Source organism: Equus caballus, chromosome 8, assembly GCF_041296265.1.
Source record: "Equus caballus isolate H_3958 breed thoroughbred chromosome 8, TB-T2T, whole genome shotgun sequence".
NCBI lineage: Eukaryota > Metazoa > Chordata > Mammalia > Perissodactyla > Equidae > Equus > Equus caballus.
In genome coordinates this window covers 86,534,623-86,546,676 of record NC_091691.1, presented here as the reverse complement: position 1 = coordinate 86,546,676, position 12,054 = coordinate 86,534,623, and the positions used below count along the sequence as shown (strand labels likewise).

Genomic DNA, 12,054 nt, shown 5'->3' with positions numbered 1-12,054 from the left:
TATCAGGCTTTCAACAAATTTCTCTAAGAAACCTTACAGGCTAGGAGAGACTGGAGTGACATAGTCAAATTGTTGAAGGACAGAAGTGTTCAGCCAAGAATACTCTATCCAATGAAAGTATCCTTCAGATGTGATGGAGAAATAAAAACTTTCCCAGATAAACAAAAGCTAAGGGAGTTCGTAGCCACGAGACACCCCCCTCCCACCCCAAATACTCAAGATGGCCCTGATACCTGAAAAAAAAGGGGGAAAGGGGTTACGAAGCACAAAATAAGGAGATAAATAGGTAGACAAAATCAGGTAATTGTAGCTATACTTCAGAACAAGTTAGTAAATACTCAAGAATAGCATTAAAGATAAAGGGAGGGAAAACACCAAAAACCAAGATAATCTTGTTATTTTAATCACAAACTCACAACACAAGATGGAATAAGATGTGAGAAAAACAACTTAAGAGGGGAAGAGGAAGGATACTGAAACGGTTTAGTCTAAGGAAAAAGAAGCCATCAGAAAATGGACTATCTTATCTACAAGATTTTAAATACAAACCTCATGGTAACCACTAAACAAAAAAGGAGAACAGAGAGACAAATGATAAATAAGGAGGAAACAAAGAAATACAACATAAAAAAACTACATAACTGAATTGGTAGACCAAAATACACAGGATGAGAAACAAAGGAAATGCAGGAGAACTGGAAAATGAGTGATAAAATGGCAGCATTAAGCCCTCATATATCAATAATCACCCTAAACGTAAATGGACTGAACTCTCCAATAAAAAGACACAGAGTGGTGAGATGGACTAAAGAATAAGATCCAACAATATGCTGCCTCCAGGAAATACATCTCAGTTCTGAGAACAAAAACAGGCTCAGAGTGAAGGGATGGGAGATGACACTCCAAGCTAATGGCAAACAATAGAAAGCGGGTGTCACAATACTTCTATCAGACAAAGTCGACTTCAAGATAAGATGGTAAAGAGAGACAAAGTGGGGCAGTATATAATGATTAAAGGGATACTCCATCAAGAAGATATAACACATAAATATCTATGCACCCAATACAGGAGCACCAAAGTACATAAAGCAGCTATTAAGAAACCTAAAAGAAGATGTTAATAACAACATCATAATAGTAGGGGACCTCAACACTCCACTCACATCAATGGGTAGATCATCCAGACAGAAAATCAACAAGGAAATATTGGAATTAAATGAAAAGCTAGACCAGTGGGACTTAATAGACATATATAGAACACTCCATCCAAAAACAGCAGAATACACATTTTTCTTAAGAGTGCATAGATCATTCTTAAGGACAGACCATATGTTGGGAAACAAGGCAAGTCTCAATAAATTTAAGAAGTTTGAAATAATAACTAGCATCTTTTCTAATCATATTGCTGTGAAGCTAGAAATTAATTACAAGAAAAAAGTTTAGAATGGGATAAAGACATGGAGACTAAACAGCATGCTATTGAACAACCAGTGGATCATTGAAGAAACTAACGGAGAAATAAAAAAATATCTGAAGACGAATGAAAATGAAAACACCATACCAATTCATATGGGATGCAGCAAAATCTATATGAAGAGGGAAATTCATCGCAATACATGCTCACCTTAACAAACAAGAAAAATCCCAAATAAGCAACCTCAAACTACACATAATTGAATTAGAAAAAGAAGAACAAACAAAGCCCAAAATCAGCAGAAGGAGAGAAATAATAAAAATCAGAGCAGAAAGAAATGCTATTGAAACAAAAAGGGCACTGGAAAGGATCAAGAAACAAAGAGCTGGTTCTTTGAGACGATAAACAAAATTGACACACCCCTAGCCACACTTACAAAGAAGAAAAGAGAGAAAGCTCAGATAAATAAAATTAGAAATGAAAGAAGAGAAATAACAACGGATACCACAGATATACAATGGATTATAAGAGAATACTGTGAAAAGCTATGTGCCAACAAAATGGACAGTCTAGAGAAAATGGATAAGTTCTTAGACTGTTACAACTTCCCAAAGCTGAATCAAGAAAAAATAGATAATTTGAATAGAACAATCAGAAGTAAAGAGGTTGAAACAGTAATCAAAGCATTCCCTAAAATAAAAGCCCAGGACGAGACAGCTTCCCTGGAGAATTCTACCAAACTTTCAGAGAGGATTTAATACCTATCCTTCTCAAGCTATTCCAAAAAGTTAGGGAAGATGGTACACTTCCTAACACATTCTACGAGGCCAACATCACTCTGATACCAAAGCCTGACAAGGATGACGCAAAAAAAGAAAACTATAGGCCAATATCACTGATGAACATAGATGCAAAAATCCTTAACAAAATATTGGTAACCCGAATACAGCAATACATCAAGTAGATCATACATCACGATCAAGTGGGATTTATACCAGGGACATAGGGATGGTTCAACATCTGCAAATCAAGCAGTGTGATACACCACGTTAACAAAATGAGGAATAAAAACCACATGATCATCTCAATAGATGCAGAGAAAGCATTTGACAAGATTCAACAGCCATTTATGATAAAAATTCTTAACAAAATGGGGATAGAAGGAAATTGTCTCAACATGATAAAGGCCATATATGACAAACGCACAGCCAGCATCGTACTCAATGGGGAAAAACTGAATGCCATCCTGCTGAGAATAGGAAGAAGACAAGGATGCCCACTATCACCAGTTATTCAACACAGTACTGGAGGTTTTGGCCAGAGCACTTAGGCAAGAGAAGGGGATAAAAGGAATCTAAATAGGGAGTGAAGAAGTGAAACTCTCGCTGTTTGCAGACGACATGATCTAATATATAGAAAACCCAAAAGATCCATTGGACAACTATTAGACATAAGTAACAACTACAGTAAAGTTGCAGGGTACAAAATCGACTTATGAAAACAAGTTGCATTTCTATACTCTAATTAAACAAACTTACAGAAAGAGAACTCAAGAATCCAATTCCATTTACAATCACAACAAAAAGAATAAAGTATCTAGGAATAAACTTAACCAAGGAGGTGAAGGACTTATACAATGAAAATTATAAGACATTAGTGAAAGAAATAGGTGATGACTTAAAGAGATGGACAGTGATTCCATGTACATGGATTGGAAGAATAAACACAGTTAAAATGTCCATACTATCCAAAGCAATCTACAGATTCAGTGCAATCCCAATCAGAATTCCAATGACATTCTTCACAGAAATAGAACAAAGAATCCTAAAATTCATGTGGGGCAACCAAAGACCTTGAATTGCTAAACCAATACTGAGAAAAAAGAACAAAGCTGGAGGAATCATAATCCATGATTTCAAAATGTACTACAAAGCCATAGTAATCAAAACTGCATGATACTGGTACAGAAACAGGCACACAGATCAATGGGACAGAACTGAAAGCCCAGAAATAAAACCACGCATCTACGGACAGCTAACCTTCGACAGAGTTACCAAGAACATACCAATGGAGAAATGATAGTCTCTTCAATAAATGGTGTTGGGAAAACTGGACAGACACATGAAAAAGAATGAAAGTAGACCATTATCTCACACTATACACAAAAATAAACCCAAAATGGATCAAAGACTTGAAGATAAGTCCTGAAACGATAAAACTCCTGGAAGATAATATAGGTAGTACGCCCTTTGACATTGAACTTAAAAGGATCTTTTCAAATACCATGTCTTCTCAGACAAGGGAAACAAAAGAAAAACAAGTGGGAATTCATCAGACTAAAGAGCTTCTGCAAGGCAAAAGAATCTAGGATCAAAACAAAAAGACAACCCACCAATTAGGAGAAAATATTTGCACATCATATATCTGACAAGGGGTTAATCTCCATAATATATAAGGGACTCACACAACTGAACAACAAAAATCAAACAGCCCAATCAAAAAATGGGCAGAGGATATGAACGGACATTTTTCCAAAGATGATATACAGATGGCCAACAAACACATGAAAAGATGCTCATCATCACTGATCATCAGGGAAATGCAAATCAAAACTACACTAAGATACCACCTTATGCCTGTTAAAATGGCTATAATCACTAAGACTAAAAAGAACAAATGTTGGAGAGGGTGTGGAGAAAAGGGAACCCTCACACACTGCTGATGGGAATGCAAACTGGTGCAGCCACTATGGAAAACAGTATGGAGATGCCTCAAAAAACTAAAAATAGAAATACCATGTGACCCAGCTATCCCACTACTGGATATCTGCCCAAACAACTTGAAATCAACAATCCAAAGTAACATATGTACCCCTATGTTCATTGCAGCACTATTCACAATAACGAAGACATGAAAGCAACCCAAGTGCCCATCAACCAATGATTGGGTAAAAAAGATATTGTATGTATGTGTATATATATATATACACATACACACATACACACACACACACACACACAATGGAATACTACTCAGTCATAGAAAAAGACAAAATCATCCCATTGGCAACGACATGGATGGACCTGGAGGGAATTATGCTAAGTGAAGTAAGCCAGACTGAGAAAGACAAACACCATATGATTTCACTCATATGTGGAATATAAACAAACACATGGACAAAGAAAACAGTTCAGTGGTCTCAGGGGAAGGTGTGTGGGGAGTGGGCACAGGGAATGAAGGGGAGCACTTATGTGGTGACAGAGGAAATAATGTACAACTGAAATTTCACAATGACCTAAACTATTATGAACTCAATAATAAAAAAGGTACCTGTTGCCAGAAGTTAAGAAAGGGAGGTTGGAAAATATAAAAAATAAACTTTCTCTACTGCACATATTTTCAGGGATTAGTGCAGGAAAAGAGAAGACTCTTGTTTTCTTCTCCTGGTCTTCATGGGTCTCTCACTTCCAGGACCCAGGGTGCATGTTATTACAACTGATACCATAACAGGTCAGTTACAAGGTGGGTAGCTACCTTATTACAGGCTAGCCTGTGAATCAAGCCACCATTCATGTTCTTTAGATCATAAAATGTAATGCAGGCTCTGGATAGGTGTCTTAGCAAATAAACTGTTGCAACATGACATACAGGAGTTGAGGACTCGTTTTGTAAACTGTTAGTTTCTGGAGTCTAAATTTCTTTGATGACAGATTTGGTTATCTATAACTGTTGTTTCCATGTGTTGGGGGTTAACCAAGGTGCATGCCTCACTGGCTGCCTTACCTGCCCTGCTTTGGCATTTTCACAGACAAACGCTTCGTAGAATCGGGGGAACTCTGGAGCATTGTCATTCACATCCAAGACTTTGATTGTGACAGAAACACTTCCAACTTGGGAAGGATTGTCTAAAGAGAGCACAAAGAAAACTAAAGGTGAGGGTTCAGTAATGCAAGAAAGCAGCTCTTTGCCAGAATAGATATTTACTCGTTGGTCTGGTTTTTAAAGGAATGCATAAGGTACATGGAAATGGCAACAGAAGCATAGGATGCATGTGTTGCTTTTTAAGAGTGTGGCCAGAACATAAGAAGAGTGGACAGAGGGAGGTGTGTGTTGGTGAGTGTGTGTGATATCAGGAGGATGACGGGAAGGGCAAGACTCCAGGGGGAGCAGGTGTCACAAAATGAATCTTAAAAAGAGGTTTTGAATCTTTCACTTGGCTCGTACTTCAGGTTCTGGAATTAAAGACAGGTCACTTCTATATTCTGGGTTTGAAAACAGCCCATTTCTAATCGGATGCATACCATGTGTGTGGCATTGCTTGGCTTTTTTCCTGTGGAATAATCGGTTCTTTGAATTATATTTCAGAAGATTTCGAGTTATTCATGGGAATACAGATAACACTGCACATTTATTTCTGCTTAGGGACTGAGGGGATATTACAGGATCAAACACACACCAAATCCATATCTTTGGCTGGGGCAGGAGAAGTTCTCATAGACACTCATGGGGAAATACGTCTTTTTGGTCTGTCTTTAGCTTGGCATTGCCACACAAAGACAGTTTCACAGCTGCAGTAGTGCCCCTCCCGTCTTTTTCAGTTTTGGTCACCATCCCAAGAAGACAAAATAGAAATTGTAAGACATAGAAATTATTCTTAGTAAATAATTTTATTATATCTCAGAATGCCTTGTTCTTCTGCTTCATTTTTTTCCTTTCCTTTCTCAAAAATATCTGTGTTGTACTGTTTTTCTCCCTAAATATTTCTATTGCTTGGTTACCAAAAGTGCTGACATATTAAAATTTTTTTTTATTATAACTGTGGTACTTGTTTATAGAAGGAATAATGAAAATTTCAGAAAAACATGAGGATAAATATCTGCAGTCCTACTACCAGAGATACCTATTAAATGATATATGTAATAATACATGTGTCCAAAAATGTGGAGCTACGTACACAAACACACACACACACACACACACATATTGCAGTTAAGCATAATAACAAAGTTGAATTCAGAAATTTAATATTTTAGGGCAAGAGTATCCTGTGTCATTGAAATATACCTTGAAAGCATGGGTATTAATATCTACATGAAAGTCTCATTTTACTGTATGGTTGTACTGTAATTTACTTAGACTCCTATTAATTAGACATGTAAGTAATTCCAATTTCCCCCCCATTTTAAAATAACATTGCAGTGGATGTTTTAGTACATAAATCTTTGTTGATATCTATGATTATTCCCTTAAGATAATTGTTAGAATTCTTGAGAAAAAGAGTATGAATATTTTGGAGAATCTTAATACAAAAGATTAATTGCCACATTGCCCTCCTGAATGGCTGTAAATACTTTTGCCAGTACCTTAGGGTCTGTCATTTCCCTGAACCTTTACCATCACTAGGTGTTATAAAAAAAAAATTGAATGTAGTTGTATATAATCTAATTTTTGTTAAGTTTATAATAAATATGTTAATCTAGTTTTTATTAACTTTCCATTCTATTTTTAAGTTTATGTTAATAAGTCTGCCTTTTGTTGTAAGATGTCTCAAATTGTTGTATGGATGTATGGATGTATGTGATATATGATAAGTGATATGTGGATGATATGTCATAGATGCTTCCTTTCATCCAATAATAATATTTTATACTATTTTTGCATTCCCAATCTTATTAAAGATTGAAAGCCTCTTAGATTTCTCAGGAATTGTCCCTTGACAATAGAAGTTGAGCTCTTGGGTTTAATGGTGCTATTTTTTTTCTTTTTTTACTGCTTTTGCATGTTTTGTTTGTTTTTATCTTTAGCACAGGACTTGGTATACAGGAGATGCTCAAGAAGTATTTGAACTAAATGTATCCACTCACTTACATAAATCATAATTTCCATTTCTTCTCAGAAAGAATATAATTCCTGTTCCAATGAGCTATATAAAGTTCCACTTTCTACAAGGCCTATATTTTGTCACTATATGGAGACCAATTTATTGTGTTACTTACTCATTTCCATAGCAAGGACAGTGATATTATGCCAGGCAAACTCTTCCCGGTCAAGGGGTCTTGCGGTCATTAGGGCACCTGTTGTAATGTCAACATAGAAGAATCTTCCAGGGTCACTGCTTCTGTCAATGGAATATCTGCAGAAACACAGATACATCATTTTATTTGGATAGACATGCTATAGCACATTACATGAGAGAACTGAGTGCATACCATGTGAAACATGACTAGTTCTGAGTTATGGACACTTGGAAGACTTTATTTATTGTCTTAAAATGTCAAAAACAAGCTCCCCCCCCCCCAAAAAAAACCCAAACAAAAAACCAACAACAAACTATTACTGCTTTAGTTTCCACTTCATAAAATGAAATAAAACACGGCAACAAAGTCTTAGGGCAGTTTAAAGCTATATAAAGATCAATTTCAGCTATTTAAAGCTTAAAACTGCCCTAAGGCTTTTAGGACACTGTGAATATCAGCCCATACATATCTTTGTTCAGAGCAAATTTTACTCAAGTAAGTTCTGAAATGCTAAACTGGAACTGGAAAAGGTATGTTCGGTGGTCCCAGTCCCTGTAAATTGTATCGCCTATGGGGAAGGAAAGATTTGCTTCAGGTCCTTTGTAAACATGCTAATGACTGACCTGCTAGCAAACACAATACAGGTATTTACTAGCTGGGATCCTTACCTATGAAATGTTTTTAGCAGGGTGGACCAGGTCTGTCTAGGTTGCTTATTGAAAATGAGCCTGGAATTTATGAATTTATGGGGTGTAACTTGCTGGAAAATGTCATGTGAGCTAAGTAATTAATGGGGTATAAAAGCAGATGTTCCATAACCGAAGTGGCTCCTTCAGTTCAGGCAATGCACTTCATCTGTTGCTTACACCTTTCGTGTTCAATGTGGACCAGTATGCATCCTTACTCAGGGAAAGAAGGATATTTACAGGCACCTGCTCCTGACAGTTTCAGGCTTCTCCAGGGAAAGAGTGCTTGGCTTATATTTTGCTGTTGTCTGTATCCTTTTAGTCATTATTTACCTTGGTCCTGGGTAAGATCTATATTTCCTGTTGAATCTGATTTGGCAATCTGACCCTTTGTGTTATCTTACCTGGTCCCCATCTTGGAAGATTCAGTAAGTGTGGAGGGAAGCTCAGACATCTGTATGTTTAAAACCCTCCATGTGGGATTTTGATATGAGCACTATCCTTGAGAACCTTATGTAGTCCTTGATACTGGCTAGTAATTATAATAGCTGCCATTTATTCAACACCAGGCATTTTATAGCTTCTTTTTTGATTCTTACAACATCTCTAGGAGGTAGGCCTTATCTCAGCAGAAAAGGAAACTAAGATTGAGAGAAGTTAAATCACTTTCATACAGTTACACCGCTAATAATTTGCAGAGGTAAGATTTGAAACATACACACATACACACATATAAATTACTGTAATATATTGGATTCAAAATTCTATTTAAAATTGCCAGCAATTGCAGTTTGTATCTTAAAGTTGTTGAAACTGGGAGATTGCCATTTTGATGGAAGTAAGCAGTTTCCTTAGTCTAGTACATTGTTTTTCAAACTGCAGGTTAGTGAAATCAATATGGTGAGTTATGACTAGTGTTGAAAGAAAATGAAATAGAAAGAATATATGCGTTACAGACTACTGCATGCAGTAAGGGTAAATATTGATGGTAAAACTTTTGTTTCAAATATATATAAATACATATATAGAGTATATGCATGTATATGTATTATTTGGTAAAATGTTTTGTTTCAAATATGTATATTTTCCTGCAAAGATTCAGGGTGGCTGTTCAGAGAATTAGGAATTAAATGGAAAGGTGACCACTAAGGGCTAAAGAAATTGGAATCATTTCAGTTCTAACTCTCCAAGAATTGGGAAATTTAAGGAAGCAAATTAATGCCTCTCTTTGTGACCCTATTTAGTGAATACTTACTGTAGCCAGGCACTGCTCTATGCACCTTACATATATTCATTCATTTAATCCTCACAATAACCCTCTGAGGTAGGTGACATTATAATCCCCATTTTATAGGTGAGGCAACCGAGGCATGGAGAGGTTAAGTCACTTGCCTAAGGTGGCACAGCTGGGAATCAAGCCTAGGCAGTTGGGTTTCAGGTTCTTGCTCCTAACCACCAGGTCAAGCTGCCTTACTGCACATGGAATGTATGAAAGTGTTTAAAATTCTTCTTGAAGATAAATTAAACCATGTTAGCAAACAGTTGACTTTTTAATAAAAAACATGCCTACAAAGTTCATTTAATATTAACGAGCATTTTTTTTCTAGGTATAATTAGTGATTTAGTTTTAATGTTTACTGGCTGTTTTAAGAGTTGAATTTGTCAGGGCTGGCCCCGTGGCCGAGTGGTCGAGTTCGTGCACTCTGCTGCAGGTGGCCCAGTGTTTCGTTGGTTTGAATCCTGGGCATGGACATGGCACTGCTCATCAAACCACGCTGAGGCAGCATCCCATATGCCACAACTAGAAGGCCCACAACGAAGAATATACAACTATGTGCTGGGAGGCTTTGGGGAGAAAAAGGAAAAAAATAAAATCTTTAAAGAAAAAAAAATGAGTTGAATTTGTCTTAGGAAAAAATACTGATTGGCTCGTGACAGCTTTTTATTTCAGCTCCCCACACATGAGAAAGCCAGCCGTTCGGCCCATGGGGCCATAACCTTGATGGCTGCTCTCCAAGCTGTAGGCATAATGCCGAGGGGAGAGGCAGCCTATGATGAACCAGCTTTCTGTATTCAAACCTCCAACGCCATAGCAAGTGTCACAGATGGTGTGGGAGATGGAGTGATAGAAATAACTAACTGACAGAACCCATGACAGTACTGCCTGGTGACACGGAGAGGAAACACTGCGAGCTCACTTCAGAGAAGCCTCCCTCATCGAGTGGAATCCCTTTCCAATTTCCCAAAGGGGGCCTGAATTGAGGCCATAAGAGCATTCATTACTCTGAATGGGACACTGAGCCAATTTTCAGGAGGCGGGAGAACAAATTAAAGGTGTAGATACAGATGGAAAATGAGGAAATTGGGACACACTAGTGAATTATGTAGGTGGTTTTCCTTTCTCTAACCATAATATTCTCACCGACTATGGACAGAATAGGCATAACATACACTACAAAACTGCCTTCAGTGAGCAGTAGCTGGTGTGCATTGGGCTCCCTGCTTATTTGCTTGGCTGAGGACGTTCTCTGAATCTGGGAGAGATTTGGAGGTAGGGCATTGTGGGCAGTCTTCCTAAATCCACACACACAGGATGGCCCAGGCGGGCAGGCTGTTTCCACACCAGCAGAAGCCTATTTCATTTGCCAAATTGTTCAGTTTCTTCCTTGCCAGAAATTCCTCTAGCATTTATTAAAAATTTAGGAAATCCAAACAGTGTATTTTTCATGTGTATATAACTAAATTTGGAGACTTAGTTTTAGGATTTACTAGAACGTGATGACCAGCTTATATGCCTGACCACACCATAAACTTTCTAGAAAGGAGATTTTAAAAGTCCTAATAATCTTTTTAAAAAGTTAAATGGCCTTTTATCCATAACATTTTAACGTTAGGTGATATGTTGATTTTTGGGTGATTTAAATAGGTGTTTTCTTTTTAGGAATATAAATCTCATTTATTTGTAATAAAAATGCAGAAGATGAATTAGCCAAGCAGCTATAAATATGCAAATTGTTTTGAAAAGAAAATAACTTTTGTAGGAAAAACAAGGATAAAATGAGCAATTTGGGGAAAGATAACAGAAAGGTAATTCCCAAATGGGTTTTTAAATGATAGCTGGAGAGTTGACTTTTATATGCTTTTCCCTATGAGAGTCCAGGACCCCTGATGTTCTGCCTGGTTCCAGGGACCATTCTTTTTTCCTATGGGACAGTAAAAAGAGCCAGGGAGCCTATATCTAGCGATATGAATTCTGCTCCTTCTTTGCGACCGAAATGCAGAAGGAGAATTATCTCTAGTTGTGCAAAGTGGAATTCTGCATTGCCCGCTGTGCCTGAATGCTTGTCTTGTTACCTCCAGGCCTGTGGCTGTTGCGTTGTTCTTGCCAATTTTTCTCCCAGGACCTGGAGTCCTGCCCCAGAATAAGGCCCAGTGGACCTTGGTCTATGCCTCTGGCCTGTTCCCTCTTGAGTTCTTCCTGACTGGGATCTATTGGAATAGACAGGCACTCCATTGTGTACCTCCCTGATGCTGACTGCTGTGCCATGCCGGCCAACTGACGCTTTTCAGTGGCTCATCATCTGCAGCAGCATTTTCTGTTAGCCAGACAAGATTCCTTCATTTTGTGTGCCTTATTTTGCTCCCTGCCAGTAGTGGATCCAGGCCTGCTGGTATTTCTCTTTCCTTCCTAGGTATGTCTTGAGATAACAACTTTAGTCCTGAATACTGTGCATACACTCTAGGAGGGTATGTGTGTGTGTCCTGACTGCATTCAGTCTCTTTTGCTTGTCATTTAGTAGTGTGACTCCTAACAGAGCATATTTCCAGTGCTTACCATGTAGGAGTCCAGAGTCAGAATCTGGGAAGAAGTTGTGGATTTATCCACTGGGTATTCTGATTGACTGTTTTAGAAATGGGATCTGATTTTTTCAAGCTT

The 12,054-nt window shown here is 37.7% G+C and overlaps 1 protein-coding gene and 1 long non-coding RNA gene across 4 annotated transcripts in view; one reads left to right on the top strand and one right to left on the bottom strand.

Annotated features, from left to right (window-relative positions):
- Window positions 1-12,054, bottom strand: part of CDH20 (cadherin 20) — a 199,427-nt gene that overhangs the window by 14,798 nt on the left and 172,575 nt on the right. For all 3 annotated transcript variants that reach the window (XM_023647913.2, XM_070221119.1, XM_070221120.1), the window contains 2 exons: window positions 7,411-7,547; window positions 5,198-5,319 (listed from right to left, as the gene is read on the bottom strand). In XM_023647913.2, coding sequence (XP_023503681.2) covers window positions 5,198-5,319; window positions 7,411-7,547 — 259 coding nt within the window. The remainder of the gene's footprint in view (window positions 1-5,197; window positions 5,320-7,410; window positions 7,548-12,054) is intronic.
- LOC102149289 (uncharacterized) overlaps window positions 1-12,054 on the top strand; it is an 86,375-nt gene that overhangs the window by 13,694 nt on the left and 60,627 nt on the right. The gene's annotated exons all lie outside the window — the stretch shown is intronic.